General features: G+C 32.2%; 1 protein-coding gene across 2 annotated transcripts; it reads right to left on the reverse strand.

Moving 5' to 3' along the window:
* Positions 1-383: 383 nt before the first annotated feature.
* LOC107888858 (sulfite oxidase) lies at positions 384-5,233 on the reverse strand. Of its 2 annotated transcripts, XM_016813105.2 has the most exons (12): positions 4,835-5,233; positions 4,416-4,531; positions 4,247-4,309; positions 3,967-4,003; positions 3,802-3,883; positions 3,411-3,529; positions 3,198-3,293; positions 2,925-3,035; positions 2,739-2,840; positions 1,933-1,980; positions 1,035-1,250; positions 384-659 (listed from the first exon to the last, which is right to left on the reverse strand). In XM_016813105.2, the coding sequence occupies exons 1-12, from the start codon at positions 4,907-4,909 to the stop codon at positions 543-545; spliced, it is 1,182 nt and encodes a 393-aa protein (XP_016668594.1). In that variant the 5' UTR covers positions 4,910-5,233; the 3' UTR covers positions 384-542. The 2 variants fall into 2 exon arrangements, with proteins under 2 accessions (XP_016668594.1, XP_016668596.1); XM_016813107.2 differs by lacking the exon at positions 4,247-4,309 and having other exon boundaries at positions 4,835-5,042.
* Between the last annotated feature and the right edge of the window lie 19,733 nt (positions 5,234-24,966).

Below are 24,966 nucleotides of genomic sequence, written 5' to 3' on the forward strand. Positions count from 1 at the left end.
TTTAATATATTACTCATAAAAATCAGTTAATAAATTCAAAGCTTGTCATTTGCATTACAACTAAAATTTTGAAATTAAAAAAATATAACACCAAGATTAATTCAAATGGAGAACGTGAACTTCATCTATAACTTGATGCATAATTCAAGACTAATAACATAATTTAACCAAACAAATTTTTACCATTGGGTCAAGACTAAGAATTACAAAATTTAAAAAGTACAAAGACTAAAATTAATCAAATTATAGGTACTAAATCCACAATTTATGCAAAATCCAGGGTCTAATAGGAGGATGGCAAAAAATTGGCCCTCGAGATTTAGCAAGAACAGGGGCAAATGTTTGTCACATTGATATAACCCAGAATTTGAAATCATGCAAGATTGAATAGCAACCACGAAGCTAAAGCTTCCAAGATTTCATGACAATCCTCAAAAACATCATTGTTAAAGCAGGTGATATTATTTTCTCAAAAAACACAATGGTAAAGAAAGTTCAGCCACATATTTCAGCATGCTAATCAAGTTATTTAACTGTTCCATTTACATATTTGAGTGCCCGACGCGAACTTGAACTCGATGCCATGAAGTGTTGAGAATACCTCTTAGGTTCCAAATATCTTGCACGTTTTCAGGTTGCACATTTGCAGCCGAATCCACCTGCGAACCAATGAAAAGATATGAATGGGCAATGGAAGAACTGAGATGGGACAACGGAACTCTGTGGTGCCACAGGCCAATTATAACTAAGATCCTAGGGTTCTACTAATATAACTCTAATGTCACAAAAGTTTCACGGAGATATGATAAGGATTATATGTTGCCTAAGTTTGTTAGGTCTAACAGCTATGAAGTTCTTCATTGGAAGGGCCTGTTTCCGTCCCGGAAAGGGTTCAAGAGATGCCGTTGAAAAATGGCCACTTGGGCTGACATAGATTTACAAGAGCCACAGGTGGAACATATAACTAATGCTCGTATATTAATCATTGCATTCCAAATTCTAACAGCATGAAAATGAAACAGAAAGAAATGTACCGCTTTGGCAACGATCTCAGTACTGTATGGGATATCAACTGTGACCTCAAAAAGCACCCATGCCCATTTGTCACTGCTTACATGATCTGCTATGTAAGGGGCACCGGTTTTCTGAGATCTAGATGCTTCCAACCAGGTTTTACCGCCATCAATAGATATATCAACTCTCTCGATTCCTCGGCCCCCTCCTGATACTGCATATCCACTAATTGTTACCTGCATAACATTTGACAGCACAAAATCTAAGTAACTGTGAGTAGCATTCACTTTGCAGGGGAACCCTGGAGAACAAGGTTTAATATAACAGTAAAGGGTTCATTGATTGAGACTAAACTTGCACATGAGGTCGAGGTTTACTTCTTTTTGGTCAAAATCTAGGTTGACTTTGGAGACAAAAGGAGTACACCCAAGCCAATTGGTCCAAATTTAGAACAAAGGAAAAACTTGCTCCTACCAGATATGTGTGGATCATAATAGTCAGAGTCCCTCACAATTTGACAAAACTTCATCATGATAGTCTCAGTGTCTCACAATATGACAAAACTTCAATTAATAAGTATGATCAGATATAATCGTTCGGGTTTTTTAACTCCACAAGCAGGGTCATATGATTACCATGCCTATTTAATTATAGATAATTGATTATTTTTTAAGTGTATAAATGCAGACAGCAACAGTTTAAAGCCACTTGTGCAGTTAAAAAGCTCTATTGCCGGTGTATTGGACCATTATCTCAAGTATAAACAAGAAATAACCTTTATAGAGTTGACTGTAATTCTAAAAATCATGCAGGCCAGATGAAATATGACTGAATAAAGGCTAGTAAATCTCATAATGACAGGATTATAATCATGTTTACATACACCATTATAGAGCAATTATTGAAAGGAGAACTAACCTTTCCGGGTTTAATTGACTGCACATCTTCCAAAGAACAAATCACAGACTGCCAACCAACAAAGAAACTAAATATTAGTCAGGACATTCAAGCAAATTCAGTTTGTAAAAATTTCTGGCTAAAACATTAAAAAAGCCCCAAACTATACTGGTTAAAGGTCATGGATTTATGTTAACGGCTTATTTATGTATAAGTTAAAATGTAAAAACAGCTTTTCTGGATCTTTATTTTTCTGTTAACACATTGTTTCCATACTGCAGTGCTGTCAAGGGCACAAGGCTCACTCTAGGTTCTAGAACCCTTACATTGCCTCAGACGCAAGGAGCAAAAAAAGCACTAGCTTAAGTGAAGTAAAGCGTAATATGTTTGTGTGAGTTTTTGCAAGTCTGGCTGTGTATTATGTAATATATAAAACTTAAGATATATAGTAAACTCTAAAGTGGTGTAGTTTATCTACAAAACATACAACTTTTTTATTGGTCAAAACGCATGATTTCCTTATGGTCAATGATTGTTGTTTAATGCTCAAAATTTGGAGAGTTTGATAAAATCCCTTTCTTACTTGTAAATGCATATCAAATGAAAACAGTGAAAAATAAAAGAAACTAAGTGCAATTCAATCAAGCAGGCCTTTTTTTAGTTCTTATCGCCTTACAAAAAAGCATACCTAAGTGCACCAGGCATGTGCCTAATCAAAAGGGCAAACTAGAAAACTTAGACTAAAGGTGTTAAATACCCTTCCTTGAAGCTATTCGCATGCAATATACATATAAGATTAGACTAATCAAATCAAAATCAAGTAACACCTGAACTGGGAAATCCATTTGTGGCCTCCTTGTAGACCAATTGATGTTATCCCAATCAACAGAGGGCGGAAACATCTTGTAATCTTTTTGCATGAAGAAGCCCTAGAAGGTAGTAAAAGGAACTCAATCAGATAACAAAGCGGAAAATGATAAAATTGATTTAATATAAAGAAACCTCTCTTCTACCTGGCATTCTTCAGCTATTATGTTGATAGAATCAAGCCACTTGACAGAACGTGCACCTATAACACCTGGCACAATTACTCTCAATGGATAACCATGATCCCTGTTGAGAGGCTTTAGCATGATAACAAGACACTTCCCCGTGTTAGAGAAACAAACTGAGCCATTATGCTCCCAAAAACCATTCATCATGGTGAGAAAAAGAAACGTTGATGAAGCCCAACCAAATGCATACTATAGAAAAGAATATGATATGGTGAGAGCAACTTTCCTTACCTCTTCATTCATCTCATAAGCAAGTAAAACATCTGCTTCAGGGTTAGTGGCTTGACTAAGTGGAATCGATGCCTTGTATGGGCCCCCATTCTCCTCCTACATTTATTTCGAACACAAAAGGCAGAATATGAAGTGATGTTCTCCAATTGACAGGAAAAAAGTCATTGAACGGAAGAAAAGTTGACAATGAAATTCAATCGGGCACCTTACTACCTTACACTTATCAATGCTCACAAATTCCACGTGTTTTCCACCAGACTGAGTGCTACACGTCAACTTTGGTATCCCGATGAGTTCAAGTACATCAGCTAATTTGGCACCGCCCCAGACAGCTGTAAGGTCAGAAAGATGATAAACAGAATATTTTCAAAGGTCATTTCAAATGTGATTATGAATACTAAATTAACAGAACAGCATGATAAGATAAATAGATTTGAGGGTGAAATCAATAGAAAGCCTAAAGAAATAAGTTGATTCATTCATGATTTTGTACACCAACAAGTGTGTGAACAGTGAAAATGCCTATATGCATGTCTACCTATGCACGCACACATGAAATGTTAGTTTGAAAAACTATTGCAAATTGGAGATTGAGAAAGCAAACCATTCCCTATAGCAGAAACATCCCAGCCAACTCCTCTCACTTTTCGAGTTTTGCTCATGGCTGTCCTCCTATTACCTGCACACTGAATAAAACATCTAAGGCAAATCAGTGAACAAACACAACAATCTCAGTGCTACAGCATGACATATGTTGAACGAAACTTACCTGTAAAGTGGCAGTGACATTGTATTTTGGCAGCATCCTGTTAGTCATTGAAAATTCTCAATACATTGTTCGGAAAACAGACTAACGTATTGAAGAATATAATCAGAAAAGAAACTAGAGAATAAAATGAACTGTATTCATGCAAGATTAATTATCAGAAATTCCTAAAAGATACAGTTAGTTTCTTGCATGAACTGTATTCATGCAAGATTAATTATCAGAAATTCCTAAAACATACAGTTAGTTTCTTGGATTGCAATTGGCAATGCTCATCACTCACCTTACATCTCTCATATACAGCTTTTTTGGAGTTCTAATTAAACCACATATATCGACACAATATCTGCATTCCAAAACAAGCCTGGAAGTCAGTAAGGATTCCCATCAAGACAAACAAGTTTAAAAAGTTCTAATAACAGTTAGCATGGAATAAGGACAGGGTCTATAACCTATCTATGTCATCGACTAGGGGGATTGGTCCATGATTTCTCTTGTAGAACAAATCAACAGGAGTCACATAAGAGGAAGCTAAAGCAGAACGCGGCGGCTCGGCATTGAAGGGCACCTACATCAAAGATGCCAATACCAAGTGGATTACTCATTGAAAGTCCGATCAATGAACATATTCAATAGGCAAAGAAACATCTTTATTAGCAATTTGGATACCCTTTTTCTTTAATGAAATTAAATCAATCACCATAAAATATTATACAATGAATCAAGTTTACTAGGAACCTAAATACCTATTCTTTTTCACTGCTTAATATCAATACACATAAAAAGTCCTTTCTATAAATAAAATCGACATAAAAACAAATGAAATTCAATAAAGAGAGTGATTAAACAGCAAAAAAAAAAAAACACTTGCCTTGGAGTTGATTTGAAGAGAAGGATGGCGTGGGGGTTCTTGTGAATAATCAGAGGGTCCCTTTATTCCTGGCATTTCCCCTTCTTCTAGGGTTCCCTGAAAAACTCAAAAACTGAAGCTATCAAAGTTGAACCGGCAATGAAGAAACTAGAGGAAGAGACTGTGTAGGTGTGTGTCGGCTTTTTAGCTAAGTTCCAACGGATGGTTTGGTGATGACGAGACCACCATTACATAGGGAAAGAGGGCAATCATTCACCGTCCATCTGCAAGTAGGACCCACTTCAACGATGAAGATAAAATCTTTGATTATTTTAATTTTATAAAAACGCCAACGATGGAGACAAACTCTATTTTATGGGTTGGTTTTGTGGTGTTTAATTTACGAGTCTTCATGGAATCCACATAGTTGACGACGATATCCACAAAGCGTTTTTATCTTAGCCAAATTTTTATTGCTTTTTAATTTTCTATTATAATTTACGATTTATACTTTTTCAAATTTAATTTTTATACTATTTTTCTAAAATTTATTTCTATTAATTTATCATATTTTAATATTTAAATTTAACTGATATAATTATTAAATTTATCAATATAACGTTTTAATCATGTAATTAATAAAATGACATTGTAATAAAACAAAATTTAATAAAAAATTAATAATATAAATAATTGAATATAAATTTTAAAATCTAAAAACTAAAACAACTAAATTCATAAAAATAAAATAATAAAAATTTTAGAAAAATATAAAGAGTTAACTTTACAAGTTTGTTTATACCAACTTCACTAATCTTTTAATTCTTACTATCTCACACTAAAACGGTGGAAAGATATGAAGAATTTAGGGAATTTTTTCAAGTTTCATTTTTGTCAATCACGCAAATAATTGATTAAATTAGAATAATAAATAATATGTTATACTTTTTGGGTGAAAAATATTTAGTTAAAAATAAATTTATAAAAAAATTATATTAAATTTTGATTGAAATCGTAAAATTGTATTTTTTGAGATTTTGTTTTACTTTTAAATCTTTTTATTTCTAAATTTATTTTAAGTTTAAATAATATTTTTAATTGAAGTATGTCCGCATTTCAAAATGGAATAATGGAACGTGGGGTGGAGTAAAGTTCCAAGAATCGAATGTGAATCTTATTTGATGGCCCAAAAAGAATGTGGATCTTTTTGTGACGATAGCCACAAAGCATGTCAATTAACAAAGGCTGACACTAGGTTTTCACAATCCACTTAAATTAGCTTTTTCACTAAATAATCAGCTTTTTAAATTAAATCAACTTTTCAAACTATTTTTTTAACTTGAATTCAATGTCAAATTTTACATCCTCATTTATGTTAATTATAAATATAATTATAATTATATTATTTTTTTATAAATAACTTATATTATATTAATTTTAAAAATTATTTAAAATTTATATTTGTTAACAATGGTTATGTAAATTATTTTTTATATATTTTTGGATAAAGGGCGTAAAAAATTTTTAATTTTTTTTAAAAAAGCAATTAAGTCCTTATTTTTTTCACTCAATTGGGTACTTAAACTTTTAAAATGCATCAAAAAAGCCCTCAAAATTTTTTAAATAAAGCAATTAAGGTCCTTTTTTTTGCACTCAATTAGGTACTTGAATTGTCAATATATATCAAAAAAGCCCTTTCACTGTTAATTTTAATAGTTGACTGTTAAAGTTAACCACTCCTAATTTTTTTAAGTTAAAGCCACCACGTGTCACAACCATAGTATGACACGTGGCAAAAAAATGATAAAAATAAAAATAAATAAATTTTATTAAATTTTAATAAAAATATAATTATAAATCAGAACAAAATTATAAAAATCATAAAAATTATAAAAATTTATTAAAAGCGTAAAAAATTATAAAATATAGAAAAAAAATTATAAAATTTTATAAAGTCATAAGAAAATTATAAAAAAGGAAAGAAATATAAAATTCGTAAAAAAATATAAAAATTATCATACCAAAAGAAGAATTTTATAATTTTTCTATAACTTTTATTGGTTTTTATTTTTATCATTTTTCGCCACACGCCATGTTGTATTGCTACACATGATGGTTGTATTGCTACACATGATGGCTTTATTTGAAAAAAAAAACTGGAGGCCGTTAACTTTAACGGTCAACAGTTAAAGTTAATGGTTAAAGGGCCTTTTAATGCATTTTATATTTTTTTTTCTAATTTTTAGTAAATTTAAAATATTTTAATTTTTATTAAAATTCAATAAACTTTATTGTTTTTTATTTTCTATAAATTTTTTATCACATATCACGCAGTAGTTGTGACATGGGGTGGTTTTAACTAAAAAAAATTATGAGTAGTTAACTTTAACGGTCAACTGTTAAAGTTGATAGTCAAAGGGTTATTTTAATACATTTTGACAGATTAAGTACCTAATTGAATGCAAAAAAAAAAGTAGGCTTAATTGCTTCTTTTTTTTTTGAAAAAGTTTGAGGTCTTTTTTATACATTTTGAAAGTTCAAGTACACAATTGAGTGCAAAAAAAAAAGCAGGGGTTTAATGGCTTTTATTAAAAAAATTTTAGGGTATTTTTGATGCATTTTAAAAATTCAAGTACCCAATTGAGTGCAAAAGAAAAAAAATAGAGGGGCTTAATGGCATTTTATTTTTTGAAAAAGATTGAAGGTTTTTTTGTTGCATTTTAAAAATTATACCCAATTGAGTGGAAAAAAAAAACCAGAAGCTTAATTGCTTTTTTTTTTTAAGTTTGAGGATTTTTTACAATATTTTTTTTATAATAACTTGTATTTGTTATATTGAAATAATACCAACATGGTATTAGGGTAATAATAAAGACATGAAAAAGGAACGGTACTTTGCATTTGATTCAATTATTCCGTTAGATATGAAAGTTTATTAATTTATAAGAATTATATTTACTTGTAATTTTAATGTAAAAAATATGATTTATATATTAAAATTAAATTTTAAAAAATTAATTATATCAATCGTTTAAATGTATTTAAAAATAATATTTTATATATTATAATATTAATGATTTTAAATATCATTTAAATGTCCTTATTTTTTATTTTATAAGATTATGTCTAAACTAACTCTTTATCTTTTCACAATATATTTTATAGAAACTACTGTTTTTAAAAATACTTTTTAAATCACTTTTCAAAGAGATTTGTTATTAATCATTTAGTCATTTTATTATTATTTTTTAATGTATTTGGGTTTGAGGAATACTGTTATTTGAAATTGAGGTATTGGTTTGCTTTGAGTTTTGAATAATGAGTAAAATCATTTGAGTTTATTTTGAGAATTAAAATATTTTTAAATATATATCTATCATAGTCGATTGAGTCTTAGCTTAATTAATATTGATATTGTTGTTAATGTAGGAGGACGTGGGTTCAAGTGCGCTGAAGTATATTATCATCCTATTTATAGGTTAGGAAGGGCCATAAATAGTTCTAAGCATTGTATCAAAAAAAGAGCAGATATGATAAAAAATTATAATAAGATTGTTCAAAAAAATATCTATAATAAACTGTGCAAATACTCTTTAAATTTTTGTACATTTCAAAATATGTAAATTAATCTCTCTTATAAAAAGTAATTTACTCTTTATACATTTCTATTATAAGCAAATAATCAATGACAATATTGATGACTTCCTTAAAATTTGTAAGATGCAACAATGCAACAATATCAAGAAAAAGAAAGAAAAACCAAATTGGAATAAGAAATTCACATCTCATCTAATTACTTTGTTTTTTTTTTAATCTAATTTTCATTGAAAGGAAAAAAAAAAAACTTGAGTCAACTGTTTAACCCATAATTTATTGACTTTTTAGTGATAAAGTTTATATTTAATCTGTATAATCTATTGAAAATTTCTCACCATCCTCCTTGTTAGTGCCAATTACAGTTATTAGATGCAATGCCTGTTGCAACTTAAAGACTGACAGATTATTGTAACTTATCTTATTTGGTTAACATGTTTTGGCCAAAATTAATTAGACTTTCAATTGGTGATCTATGAGGATTTCTATTAGCCCAATACTAAATATAACTTGAGCAAGAATCAAGCAAAGTAAGGGTGTGATTAAGATTTTCAATGTGATTGAAATTCCTATAAATTAGAGATTTGATCTTCCAGGTGTTTTATTACAAGAAGATCTCTGCTATTTCCAGGTGTTTTATTACAAGAAGATCTCTGCTATTATACTCTTTATTAAAGAATTATTGCTACTTTTATGGAATTATATATTCACATTGATTGTAATTGAACAAGATATTTTATTCTTATAAATAGACGGCTTGTTTAGATCATTATATGAGAGAAAGATCGCTTGTTAATTGATAAACTGATTTATAGTACAAAATTATGTAAGTAAAATGAATTGTTTTATTAGTTTACGTCTAAACTTTCAGGGAAAATACTTAGAGGGAGGGTTCTAAATATACGAGCTAGGTTGCTACTTGGCAAGTGAGTTGAACTTAAACCAAAGCTTGTACTTGTTGACTTTATGTTGAATTACTTTTTAGGTAAAACCTGCAGGTATAAAAAGTTTTTGAACTACGTGAATAAATTTCTATATCCATTTTCTATATCCATCTCTATTTTTATAGTTAGTAATAACTTCATCCGATTACAATTGTCTAAATATCTGATGGAAAAAATTAATGAATCTAACAATTAGTATAAGAGCTAGACACTTGGAGTACTATGTGGTGATCATATCATCGATTTGCTATAGAGATGGAGGGTTTATCGGTTTTTAAACCCCCATGTCGGATGACACAAACTATACCTACTTGAAGGAAAAGATGAGTGTTATTATAAAGTCCATGGACGAAAAAGCTTGTCATACAATCTTGACTGGAAGAGAGCCTTTAGTTGTTGTTGTCAATGGTGTAAAAACTCCTAAATTTGAAGTAACCTGAAATAGTGATAAAGAGAAACTAGCCAATGCCAACTCCAAGGTTCTCAATGCAATCTTTTTTGTGGAGTTGGCTATTAGGAATTTAGGTGAATCTCTAAATGCACCATTAGCAAAGAAGCTTTGTAATAGCCCATTTTTCAGTGGTGTCGGAAACAGTGATTTCAGGATCACAAATCCAACGAGTAAGTTTCTAAATATTATTATTTAATATTTACAGGTCAAAAATATAGTTTTAAAAAAATTTTTGATATGATAATTTATGCTATTCGAATAATTAATTAAGTTCAAGTGGTACGATCCTAAGGTCAAGTGGTTTTAGAAAATGAGGTATTAGGACATCGTTTCTATAAATCGAGTCGTAAATATTTTTATAAATATTTACGGAGTGTCATTAAGGTGGTATTAAATTTTTGTTAAGAAATTTTAACATTTCGATAGTTAATTAATTAAAAAGGATTAAATCGTGAAAGATGTAATATTCAATCACTATTTGGTTTGAGTGATTAAAGGGCTTGTTAAATAAAGTTAAAGGGACTTGAATGGTAATTAAACCATTCAAGGAGTTAGTGGACAACTACGAGCATGAATATGGTGTTTATTTAATTATTAACCAAGGATAAAATGGTAATTTGATAATTAAATTAAATTAAATAAAGCTAAAATGTTTTATCATCTTTTACATTTCTTCATCACCGAATTGAAAAGGGAGAAGAAGCCATTTTTTGAGCATGGAGGATTCAACAAGTTCAAATTCTAGATTGGTATGTGATTTTAACTTCATTTCTAATAATTTTTATTTTTTTAAGATCGTTGCAACTAGGTTCAACTAGCCCGTACCTTCAAATTTGAAACTGTTAAAGATTTTGAATGTTTCCATTGATGAATTTAGTGATTTTTTTATGTTAAATGATGAATTTGAGATAATAGTTGTTATTTAAAAGTATTTTGTTAAGTAATTTTTGATAAATTTATCTATTAAGGACTAAATTGTTAAAATAATAAAAATATAAGGATTTGATGTGAAATTTTTATAAATATGGGCTGTATTGGAAGCTATGAACATTCGGCTAAGCTTAAATTTGTGTAAAAATGATTAATTTGCATGTTTTAGGCTCAGAGATTAAATTAAATAAAAGTAAAATGTCAGAGGCAATTTTGTAACAATGTCAAAAATGAATAAATTGCATAGAATAAATTTTTTACTATCTAAATTAATAAATGGAATGAAATTATTAATTTAGATCAAGATCGAGTGGAAAAATCGAGGAAAATAGAAAATTACCAAAAAGCCCCTATACTTTGACATTTCTACGAATTGGCCAGGTAAGTTCGTACGATTTAGAATTTAACATCAATATGAATTTTTGAGTAGACTAACATGGTACAACTTATAAATTTATTATTAATTGTTGATAATGAATGGTTCTGTCTAGTGTGTTCGGTTGATCTAACGATATACTCTTATCTGTAACTCATTCTTCGAATAGAAATTTCGGTAAGGTAATTTGCTTAATGAATTTGATGAATTTGCTATTCAATTGAGTATTCAAATGATTTATATCATGAAAACTATGAAAAAGTAATGAAAAGAAAATGTTAAATAAAAGTATGTCTATGTTCTTGAAATTGATGATTTCAAGTGAGGTTATTCATGTTTAATGACTTATCTCATGTTAATGCAAGTGAATTATGAATTGATGCACTAACGTGTTGTTGATGATGCTTAGGCTTGTGCCAAACTATTGGTTGGATTGTATTATGTTTACTTTTAAAGTTATGCATTGAAATGGCAAGTGTCCAAATGGAAATATGCTTATGTCTTGTATTATGCAAATGAAACGGGTAAGAAAAGGTAACCAAACGGTAAGCTCAGAGTTGAGATGTAAATGATGAAAAAGGGATTGATGAGTTGAATGATGTATTTATATGTGAGAAACCTACATAAGCTATGGATGAATTTACTTAGTTCATGAACAAATATATACTGATTAGTGAATTGATGTTGTTAATTAAGTTTATGCTAAGTAAATGAAATGGAAAGTAAGTAATTGGAAGGGTTCAAAGTCTTATGAAATCCTACTATGTTAGGAATGAAAAATACATGTGATATTAGTGAACTTAATCATTTATGAGTTAATGGTTATAAAGTTTGATAAACTTTGTGGAATTGGTTTAGGTTTATAATTACCCCATAAAGTTCATTTTAAAAAAAATGGCATGTTATGTTTAAAGTTTATACGAGCTTACTAAGCATTCATTGCTTACGTAGTTATTTTCCTTTACTTTTCAGATTATCGGAAGCTCGATCAGTTTGGAAGCTCATCAGAGACCTATCACACTATCCAACGATTATATTGGTAGATTTTGATGTCTTAAGCAAGGTTATAATGGCATGTATAGGTGGACTTGTGGTTTATGTTAATTGATGAGTTTGGCATGTATATGTCATTTTGGTTGATGTAACCTTCGTACTTTTGATGCCTTGTTGTTGTGTGTTGTTTTGACAATATGTAAAAGCATGTTTGAATGGCCAAAATGGTAGGTGATGGATTGACCACAACATGGTCAAGTTATGGTATGCTTTGGAAAGGTTTTGAATAGATGTACATGAGTCAAATTTGGTATGTATATATGTTGGTTGTTGGAACCATTTGGAAATGCTAGATTGGTGTCATTTAGATGGTTTTGATGCTTAAATGGTTAGTATTGAAATGATCAAATGAAAGTATACTTTGAATGACCAATTTGGTATGTTTGGTTCAGTTTTGGTAAATGATCAATTATGCTATGACTTGTTATGGTAATAGGTAGTTATGTATGGTTGATTCATGGCTAAATATGTTTATGTTTAGGTTGATTTGATTGTTGTGATTGAGGTGCCTTTGGGCATATTGGTTATATGGATAGATACCATATTGGATTAGTCTTATTATGAATGTTTTAGGTATGTTTTGAAGCTTGATTGTATGTGCAAAAGGCTTGTAAGTGTAAGCTTGAATTGGGTGAAAGAAATGGTTTGGAATTGGCCTATTTCTTGTCCACATTGCCTAAGACACGAGCATGTGTCTCAGCCGTGTATGGCATATGGCCATTCGACAAGGCTGTGTGTCCCCTGTAAGTTTTAAAGGTTGCTTTTCAAAAGTTACACGACCTAGCACACAGGCGTGTGAGGCCATCTCAAGAGTTACATGACCTAACACACGAGCGTGTGGCTTGGCTGTGTGACCCAGGTCAGTGAGTTACACGGGCACAGACACGGGCTAGGACACGGCTATGTGTCCCTATTTCGAATGTTACACGGGCTGGGACATAGACATGTGTCTCAGTTATGTGAGTCACACGGCTTGGTTACACAACTATGTAAATTTTTCTAAGTTTTTTCTAAACTTTCTAAAATGTTTCCAATTTAGTCCCGGACTATTTCTATTGTATTTTTAGGGCCTTGAGGGCTTGATTAAGGGAATGTATAAATGTATTTAACTATTTTAATGAAATTAGAATACGTATTGCATTGATGTATGAATTGGATGGTTTACTATTTTGTTTGTTCGGTAAAGCTCTATAACCCTGTTCTGGCGACGGATATAGGTTAAGAGTGTTACAAGCTTGGATTGTAGCATCCTCAAAATTTTGATGTCAATAATGGCACTACCCAAAGCATGAATAGTATTCCGAGATGAATAATGAACTATGGAATATTTATGTTTGAATTTTAGTGTCAACATCCCTACTCGACCCGAATGCCGGATCCATATTTGGGTATCACAACTAAATTGGCCTATCAATTGTACTAAAATTTCACTACGATAATCAGACTATATTGCCTAATAAATAATCATACAACTAGTCTAAATTTTAGACAAAGTTTACTGTCCACATTACGAACTTTATGGAAACTAAATAATTACAACATAATCGCCCCACTTGGTGAAGTTCCTAAAGGTGACCCTTATCTTATGTGCATGACACTTTTCTTCAATGCCTCTTGTCTCATCACGATCTGGCTTGATCCTCCTTTGAGTTCCTTATTCTGCGAACTCTATATTGACAAGTCAACCGTTTGTAAGTTCGAATGAATTAGTGACCCAAAATTTATGGGTATCGGAAAATGCATTTTCGGGTCTCCGTTTACAAAAAACAAATTCATAAATATTTATTAAAAATATTTACGAAGGTAGTGGTGAGGTTAATTAGGTTTTGGTTAGGTGAATTCGTCTAAATTAAGAGTAATTAGGTATAAGGACTAGATTATAAATAGGGTAAAAGTTGAATTATAGAATAGAGAAAAGTGAAGGGACTAAATTAGCAATTAAACCACATCTAACAAGTGTATGGTAATAAATGAATACATATGTACTAAAAATATAAACATGTATAAAAAATAATAAATAAGTATTACTTAGTATTTAAGTATAAATATATATATTATATTATATTAGTTTAATAATAATAAAACAAATAAAGTAAATAAAGAATAAACAAAAGAAAAAAGAATAGAAAAGAAAGAAAGAGGGGGACAAAACAGAGAAGGAAAACAAAGAAAGAAAGAAAAAGAGAAAGAAAAAGAAGGAGAAATTAGGGTTTAAGGTTCAAAGGTTTAATTGGTAATTCAATTTAGCCATTTTTCTTGTAATTTTGATGTTTTTAAAATCCTAAAACAAAATACTACTTGATTTATGTTGAAATTTAGAAGTTAGCGAATTTTTAGAAGTTGTTCATGTTGAATAAATTGAAGTGTTATGGGTTAAATTGATAGAATTTCAAGTTAGAAGTGAAAAAATGGATTGAATCGTAGAATAAATCATAACTTTTGAGTAATAAGAACTAAATTGTAAATTTTCAAAATTTAGGGTTTTATGGTGAAATTAGAGAGTTAAGTTTAGTTTAAGTGGAAAATTGAATGAAAAATAAAGAATAAATTGTGAAGAAAATGGAGTTAAATTTGATTAAGGACTAAGTTGACATTTAAACAAAAGTTGAATGAAAATTTAAAATATTTAATGTGAAATGGTGTTGTATTGATAATTTTTAATTGTTTTAATTTTCGTAGCTAACGTTGTGCCGGAGACCTCGGCTAATAAAGGAAAAGAGAAAGTTGACGAGGAGTGATTCGAAAATTACGGTTTGTATTTCTATAATCAGAATTTAACTATTAGATTGTTGTATTTTGATTTAATGTTCACGGTAAATAGTTGAGGTGAGTATATGATATTTTGATATTGATTTGAATTGAATTGATCTCATGAGTGTATGTGATTATTTGAATTGATATTGTAATGCCCCAAAATTTGATAAATTTGTTTCTGTAAATAATTGACACAATTGTCTATTTGCTTTAGTGGTTAAGTGTTTTGGGTATGTGTGGGAGGTCCCAAGTTCAAATTTAGCTTTGGCTAATTTTGGCTTTTTCCTGAATTAAGCGTTAACTACTAGTTCAGCAGGCTTATATTAAGTTATTTGTAATTTTATATCAGAATGGGCTTGCTGGTTTGGTGGTTAAGTGAAGTGTTAGTGTGCTGGGGGTTTTGAGTTTGAATCCCTGTATGGGCAAGGGGAGTTTATTTTTGCTCGGTGTGGTGGCTGAGAGTTTTAGTTTCATTAGAAATCTGAGTTGTGGGTGGTTAGGATGTGATTTAGTGGGAGTTATCAAAATATTTTATTTTGATAATTTTTGTCAAATTCGTCTTTTCCTTATGCCTAAACTCCTCTGTTTTTTTTACGTTCTCTTTCTTCTTTTTTCTTACTTCTGCCGAATTTTCCCTTCCCTTGTTGCTGCCAGTTTCGATCCTTGCCCTTTACCTATCATCGTTTTTCTACTTCATTTATCTGCAGTGTCTCTCGTGTGTTCCGATAAGCTTGTTAAGTACGTTTCTTTTCGCTTTGATTAAAATGAATCGATGGATTAATAGGGTTCGTTTTATGACTAGGGGAAAGTCAAGGTTTTGGGGGCTGTTAATTGGTACTTTAACTGTGTGAAGCCACTGTTGCTCTGTTGAAGGTAAGGTTTTTGGATGGATAGTCGATTTTGGTTTTCGATATGTTTTGATTGATCGACGAGTTAAGTGATTAATGGATAGTTGTATTGAATGAGTATAGGTTTTGGAAGGCTCGGTTTGCGCTTTTACAGCGAATCGACAACAGGTGTGTACTCGATTACATAGAAAATGAGAATCGGCGAAAGCCGAAAAAGGAATCTGTCGACTCTACACAGACGTGTGGTCATCCGTGTGGTAGGCCATGTGGCAGTACACGGGCATGTGATCGACGAGCCAGGCCGTGCGAGCAAGACATGGGCTCATGACAAGACCGTGTGATGCCGGCGAGGTCGTGTGCGAGACACGGGTGCTGGAATGCTGGTGCCCTAAAGGCGCAGCGGAAAAATAAAATTCTGGAAATCCAAGCCATGGATCCATGTGCGAGGAATGAATCAGGAAAAAGATATTATAATGATGGTTTTGAAATTACCGAAACTTCAATCTGAGTAGACAGTGACGCCTCAGCAACGAGAATTTAGAACCGCTATCGAACCAAGTCATAACTTTTCAGATGCCGACCTCTACGTAATCCACCCATTTGACAATGAACGGAAGAAATCCCCAAAATTGTTTTTGAGATATTTTTTTGCTTGACGGCTGCTAGACCACAAAACTAGGTTTTCGGGGTAGTTTTTAATCCTTGCCTAACTCCCCTTTTAAGTTGGTATATTAATATCGAATCTTAATTCACAAAATTTTAAAATAAATAAATATAATAATGTTTTAACTGAAAATTATAATTACATTAATTATAATAAAAATTTCGGTAAATTATATTTATTTAAATTTATATACGAACCAAATTCATATATTAATAGAATTATGTTCTCATTATGTGTACAACATCCTTGTACATATAATATGTTCGATATTTGATTGCCCAATTAAATTAATTCTATAATTAATTTAATTCATGTGACAACCACACACTATACCAACTATGTTTTATTCCAATCATCTCAACCATATGGTGTGACCCTGTTGGCTCTTGTAACGTTAGCAGTAATACTAGAACGATTCTAATGTTACATACAATGAGTGGCATCTAGCAATGCATCATTGCTACCTAAGTTACAAGAAGTCATGATTCGATATAACCTTTTGTGATTTACCTTTCATGCATTAATCCTTAAGTCCTTTATCTCTGGAATGAACACAAGTCATGAAATAGTCACACTTGCATAGTCCATCTCATGTTTCTTGATATCTTGAGTAGACTATGATATACAAATAGGTACGACATCTCATATCAACTTATTTGAGCATGGCCATGCATTTCTAGTCTCACTCAATCAAGTGGCCTAAGATATTACTCCTATTATGTAGGAGGGACTTATTCTATATTAATCAACCATATCCCTCTATATAGATTGTGGTATATCCAACATCAGCCTTTATAGAACAACCAGTTACGGTGTACCTTTGACTGTATCAAAATATACTACTCATGATGTTGGGATAATGATGATCTCAGGTCTGAGAATCATATACATATTAATCACTATGAGTAAAGTTGTGACAATTACATAATAATCCAAGAAACATACTCATAATGGGTCATTCCAATATGTTGTTCTCTAACACACATATTCATGCATTGATTTTGACACTCCATATCAATGACAACTCTTTATCATCAATCAACTACATGTTAGTCTTAATGCATTATTGTTGTCCTAGTCAATAATAATACTTGACGAAGGATCTTTTAAGAACAATCATATTATTCTCAGGACATTATTATAAAAAGGTTTATTTCTACACACAGAAAAGAAACTAAAATAATAATGGAAACAACTTATATTAATAAACATGGTAAATCAAGTATGCTATTACAACCATCTCATGATTGATCTTTGGGCATACTCTTACAATGGGCTCGACCAATTGGGCCGTGTGGGCCACACGGGTGTGTGAAATTTTGGGCCAGGCTGTGTGATCCACATGGCCAAGGCCCACACAGGTAAACCACACGGGCATGTGGGCCCACATAGGCAGACCACCTAAACGTGTGAGCCCATTTTTTCTGGAAAATTCTGTAAGGTTGCACGGGTCGCCCAAGTCGACTATGACCTGTCGTAGGGTTGGTAAGCATTACTTAGGTTTGTGATCTGATTATGTGATGTATGATTTAAGCATGTGATATTTAGCATGTAAATATCGAAACTATCTGAATGATCTGGTAAACTGCATTTTAGCATGCCATTTATGTATGTTGCATTGCATCGGGGTTGGGTTGATGATATTTTGGAGGAAGTGTCTGAAAGGCTTTAAGCCTGTTATCTGGTAGCTCAGCTGCATTATTCTGGTTACGTGCCGCATTTCGGTACAGTATGGTGTGTAGGGAGGGGTGGGTTGATTATATCCCCACATGGTGTGTAGGGTTGGACGGAGATGGTGTGTAGAGGTTGGTGGGTAGGATTCTGATATTCTGATCTGCATTCTGTATCTGATTGTGCTAAGGCCCTGACTGATTCTGTAATGGGTTTCTGCCCCAGATTGTATTATGAGTATGTTTGAATGCAAGTTTTATCTGTGGGGATTACATACTGAGTTTACGAAAACTCACCCTTTTCTGTTTATCTGTTCAGGTAATCCTCAGCATTAGACGGATCGAAGCAGCGGAGGACTCGGCGGTGACCACCACTATTTCATACTGTTTTTATTGGGTTTTTCTTAAGTTAATTAACTTCTCGTTAATAATTTGGGTATTTATTTATGTAATTGGGACTTTTGGGACTGACTGTCTAAATTTGGGATTTTACTTTGCTTTACAGTTTTATCACTACAAAAACACGACGTTTTCTTGAAATTAAAGTCTTTCTAAAACAAGCAGTTTTCTCAAAAAAAAGTTCACAAGCTTCTACTAAAAAGTCATGTTTTGAACCATAACAACGAACATGCGTTTTTTTGAGTTAATTAAAGACTAATAAACTGGAAGGGTTTTCACTCGATAAATTAGACTTCAAATTCCTTTCCATGTGACATCACCAGATTCGGCCATAACGTCTAGGCCGGGTTTGGGGTGTTACAGATATGAATATTGATTGAAATGGAAAATGTGATTTGAAAACCCTATTAACTGTATCGGGCTAAGTCGGATATAGTTGGTATGCCATAGGATTGGAAGAGTTCAAGGATACTATGGCTTCAAGTCGATGAGACACTGGGTGTTATATTATTACTTCAGATAAATTCGATGAGGTACTAGGTACCAACTTACTTTGGCATCGTCGATGAGACACTAGATGTCAATTTATTACTTTGAATTATCCGATGAGGCACTGAGTGCCAAATTGGTGTGTTTTGGTTGGATCCGTATATCCGTCCGAGTCCGAGTTGTGTTAATAGGGGAAAATAAATAAATTGACAATATGAATGGTATTAAATGATTTTGAATATGAAATTGGAATGAGATATTTAATTGAATTATTCAAATGGAAAGCATGAATAATGGATTCATGAAATGGATATTGACATTGATAGATGGTTATGAGAAAAGTTGTTGAGATAACTATTGATGAAGATTAAATGTGTGATAAATGAATTACCTATGAAATGAATAATAGAATGATTATAGGTATTATATCATTAAAATGTGTATGATTTATCATTTTATTTAAAATATTCGGATTATAGAAATACCATTAAGTTTATACTCAGCTTATGGTTTGTTTCTGTGCATAGGATATGTTAAAGTCGAATTGTCGATTCAGCATCCAAAGCCGATCCCAGACTCAAAAACGTGGTAAAGTATATTTCTTTTTGGTAATGGCATGTACCTAGGTTATTTTGTATAGGTCATTTTAGGAAATGATTGTAAGAATGTTATAATATTAAATGGGTTGAATATATATATATGAACATATATGTGTCATGTTTAACGCTATTAAGTGATGTGTTTTGGTTAAAATTTGTATGAATTTAGAAATGACTTAAATGATGTTTAATTGAATTGTTTTGGATATTATATGTGAAATACTCATAAGATAATATTGGTTGAGCACTTAGGATGATTAATTTGACATGTTTTAAATGTATTTGAATGTGTTTTGGGTTGGTTGAATGATTGGTTTTTGAGTTGCTTGTTGTTTAAGTTGCAGGGTTGGTAAACTTGATAATTAAGGCTTATTTTGAGTCCACACGGCTTGGCACATAGGCGTGTGACCAGATCGTGTGAGACACATGGCTATCACATGGGCGTGTGATTTGGCCGTGTGTCCCCTGCAACCTAAAATTTTCAAAACATAATGCTCAGGTATTACTACACGGGCAGAAACACGGGTATGTGTCTCAGCCGTGTGAGAAACATAGCCTAGCACACGAGTGTGTGACTTGGCCACGTGAGGTAAGTTAGGGAGTTACATGGGGTAGAACACGGCCTGAAGCATGGGCATGTTACAGGGTCACACGGGCGTGTCTCTTAGCCACACGGGCGTGTGTGCACTGCACCTAGGAAAAATTTTGAGATTTTGCGAAAAATTTTCAGAGAACCCGAATTAGTCCAGAATTGTTTCTAATACATATTTAAGGTCTCGAGGGCCCATAATAGGAACGATATGAATATTTTATGAAGTGTATGCTAATTATTTTGTATTATGTTTATATTTGATCTGAAAAGTCTGATAATGCTCCGTAGCCCTGTTTCGGTGACAGATAAGGGTTAGGGGGTGTTACATTGAGTTTCCTTGTTCACATGCATTCCCCACCTTACTGGGCTTTCAATAAATAAATAAATAATAATAAACATAACAACTCTCTGGTCATTTGGATCGTTTCTCTTAAACAGCTAAAGTCGACTTGACCCTGATTTCGCTCTTATCCACTGATGGATGAATCGAAGAGCATTTTCCTTTTGGTCATTCTACTAAACTTTGATCAGCCTTGACAATTCCCTTGATCGTCTCATCATCCCAATGAACTCTACCCTTTCCCTTACCTATTTTCTTCATTCCACTTACCACCATCATGGGTTTTCTTTTTCCTGCCATTTTTTTCATGTAAATGATACATTCCAGCTTACCCTTTTAAAGTGTAATAGCCTGATTTAGACCCTAATTGGAACGCTGGTTTCGAGACCACGAATCTGAGTCAGAAAAATATTTTAATTTTTTTTTGTTTATTTTGTGTGAATTTATATTTGTGAAATTTTCGTAATTTAATTTTGTCGTTTAGGTTAAGGACATTTAAATTAAATAATGTAATGTTATAATTAAGGTTAAATTTGGAAATGAAATAAAATATTATAAACTATCATATAATAAACATAAAAAAATAAGTTTATTTCATATCATTTCTCCTTGTTCATACACTGAAACTAAGACAAAGAAAAAAGAAAAAAACAATGGCTAGGGTTCGGCACTTTTAAAGCTCAATCAAGGTTAGATTTTTGTTCGGCTTTTGATAATTTCTACGTTTTTGAGATCGTTGCTTAGTAATCTTCAAAACCCATGCTTGAATTTTTGATTTTAATGAATATTTTGAGTTGTGCCATTGTTGATAGCTTGTGATTTTTGTTGTTTGACGATGAAAAATGAAAGATATGTTTTAGATTAACATATTTTATATTGGAGTTTTTGATGATTTTGAGTAATTAGGACTTAATTGCAAAAATAATAATTTGAGGGACTAAAATGTGAAATAAATGAAATATATGGGTTTGTATGAATACTAGGAATATTCAGCCAATCATGGGTATCTTGAAATTTTGCATGTTTTGTGTTTTGTGCAATAGAGACTAAATTGTAAAAAATTGTAAATTGAAGGGTAAAATAGAAATTTGCCTATTTATGTGGTTTTGGACTAAATTGAGTAAAAATATGTTTGAGTGAGCTTAATTTGAACATGCTTAGATCAAGAACCAAAGAAATCGGATTTGGACCGGGAAAAAACGAAGGTTGTCGACTAACAGCCCCGTCCCGTTTTACGACGTCCGAGGTAAGTTTATAAGCAAATAGACGTGTTTAATTGTAGTTAAATATTAAATATACATGCTGTTATGAAATGTTGAAATTTATATTTGATATAGCCGAATATGGAAAGGCTTGGTTATTTCGTTTCTAAATTCGATTCAACCGAGTTACGACGTCCGAAAGCCCCTTATGAACCTTAGGAATAGCTAGGATATATAAGTCATGACATAGGGTTCTGATATATGTGTGTGAGTAAGTCCATGGCATCGATTTGTGTTTTCGATATGTGTTTACGAGTAAGACCCTGTCTAGGACAGTGGCATCGATATGAGGCTACATGTAAGACCACGTCTGAGACATTGGCATTGTACGATATATGTGATAATCCGAGTGTCCTATCCGATTCCGAATGGTTCATCGGGCAAAGGTAAATTGCAATGGAATGTGTAAATGAGTTAAAAGCCAGGTATGATTTAGCTTGTTAGCTATTGATAAGGTATGTGTGAGACTTCAAATTTGACAAGTTTTAGGTGATGCAAAAGACAAATTTATGTGAAATGAACAAGTGTATTTGATTCGAATGAATGTTATGAATATTATGAAATAAATTTTGCATATATATATAATCATACATATATTCGTTCATACTAGTAGTAAAGGCACATGATAATAATAGTTGGATTCTTGTGGTTATGCGAATAGATATCTATATATGTGTTGGATCGTATAATGGTAATCTAATTGAGAAAGTTGATTTTACATTTGGTTATTATGATGTCATAACATTCGGCTATGTTAGTCTTATGCAAGAAAATGCTATTATCCATTTTATTTGTAAGTTCAAAGCTAAAGTTGGCATTATTAATACAGTACGACTTAAATTGAAATGAAATGATTATATTTTGGAATTTTTTATTTGCTTTAAACTTACTAAGCTATGTTAGCTTATTTTGTGTATATGATTCTTTGTTTTATAGATTTTGGATTCAAGTTACAAGCTCGGGGATCGTCAGCAAAGTCTATCACACTATCAATAACCTCGGTATTTAAATAGTTAAACCCGTATTATGGCATGTATAGGCTGGTTTGAATGCATAATGTATGTGATGAGAACTATATGTTTTGATAATGGCTTGCATATTATGCTAAAATAGGCTATGCAAATTCTTAGTCAAATGTTTAATAAGCCTATCTATTCATAATTTATGATGGAAGTTTGGATGCATATATGATTTTTAGGCAGCAAGGTTCGACCTTGAATGAGTATAGATAAAACGTATGTATGGTATGTTCATTATCATGTGATGGAAAATATAAGATATGTGTAACACCCCGTACCCGAGACCGTTGTCGGAAGCGACCACGAGGTGCTAACAGACATAATTCATGTATGTTCACAGTCCATTTTAAAAATTTCCAGACAGCTGGCTAACTGCGTCATTGTCACCTTAAAAATCATATCTTGAGTTCCAAAACTCAAAAATCAGTTTCGTAATTTTTCCCTGAGACTAGACTCATATATCCATCCACAAATTTGTTTTCTAGAATTTTTGGTCAAGCCAATTAGTACAGTTTATTAGTTAAAGTCTCCCCTGTTACAGGGTTCGACTACACTGACCTTCCTGCATTGCGACTTAGATAACTCCTTATACAGGGATTCAATACTTATGCCGTTTGATTCTAATGAAACTAGACTCAAAAAGGAATCTATAAATATATGGATTGACTTCTAATTATTTCTGGTTAATTTATAATGAATTTCCAAAGTCAGATTATGGGATCCAGAAATCGCTCTGGCCCTGTCCCATGAAAACTTATATATCCCTTAAAAATATGACTCATATGACCATTTCGTTTCTTTCATATGAAAGTAGATTCATTAAGGTTCGATTACATATTTTATTCACTATTTAAATCCATTCATACTATTTTTAGTGATTTTTCAAATTCACACCACCGCTGCTGTCAGCATCTGCCTTTAAGGTAGACTTTACCTATTACATAGTTTCCATGATTCAACTAACCCTTTAGGATATATAGCACAAAGTATGATCGTGATTAACCATTCCAATGGCCAATCATTGCCAAGAACATCCACACCTCTCAATAACCATATACATACAAAATGATTATAACATTATGCTCAAAAATATATATAAGCCATCTTCGTATGGCTATCCAAATTTGTACAATACCGAAAGGTAAATGACCAACATCAAAAAGGGTAGTCCTATACATGCCATTTCAAAGTTCAACCAAAAGTGTACCAAAAGGGGCTTTGATAGTGTGGACGACTTCGACTTCGACAATCTCGAGCCCGATAGCTGACGAACCAAAATCTATAAAACAGAGATTCAAAGAAACGGAGTAAGCATTTAATGCTTAGTAAGTTTTGAGCCATGAAATTAGACACAACTAAAGTGTAGCATTCATATGGCTAAACGGATAATTTCATATGCACAAATTCTCAATATCATACTTACTTCACATTACCAACCCTTATATTCATACACAAAAGATCAACTTAGCCAAAGGCCGGTAGCTCATTTATCGACTGAGCGAATACTATTTATAAGGGATCAACTAATTCAATGCATATACGAAACATACCTCATCACTGGATTTTACGAGCGTATTAGTTGAAACTATTACAGCAAGGTCGCTCATTCCCAAGCCAAGTACCTTCGGGATTTAACCGGGTATAGCTACTCGCTCGAATGTCTTCGGGACATAGCCCGGATATAGTAACTCGCACCAATGCCTTCGGGACTTAGCCCGGATATAGTAACTCGCACAAATGCCTTCGGGACTTAGCCCGGATATAGTAACTCGCACAAATGCCTTCGGGACTTAGCCCGGATATAGTAACTCGCAAAAATGCCTTCGGGACTTAGCCCGGAACTAGTCACTAGCGCAAATGCCTTCGGGACTTAGCCCGGTTATCATCCAAATATTCATGCACATTTCAGTAAATCATGACACATCTATATTTCATTTTCATAATTAGAGTTCAAACACAAGTCACGTATTAAGCAATCCCATTTTCGGCTCACTAGCCACATACAAACAGCATGGATTAGTTTGCTTTATGACACGATCTCTATGCACATACGGCTACCCGTCATACGTATAGGCTAATTAACTCAACATATAATTCAAGTAGAATCATCATATCACCGTATATTTGTTATGCTCATACGTCATGACTTAATCAAATCATAAACTAAGT

Source organism: Gossypium hirsutum, chromosome A09 (genome assembly GCF_007990345.1).
Source record: "Gossypium hirsutum isolate 1008001.06 chromosome A09, Gossypium_hirsutum_v2.1, whole genome shotgun sequence".
NCBI classification, from domain to species: domain Eukaryota; kingdom Viridiplantae; phylum Streptophyta; class Magnoliopsida; order Malvales; family Malvaceae; genus Gossypium; species Gossypium hirsutum.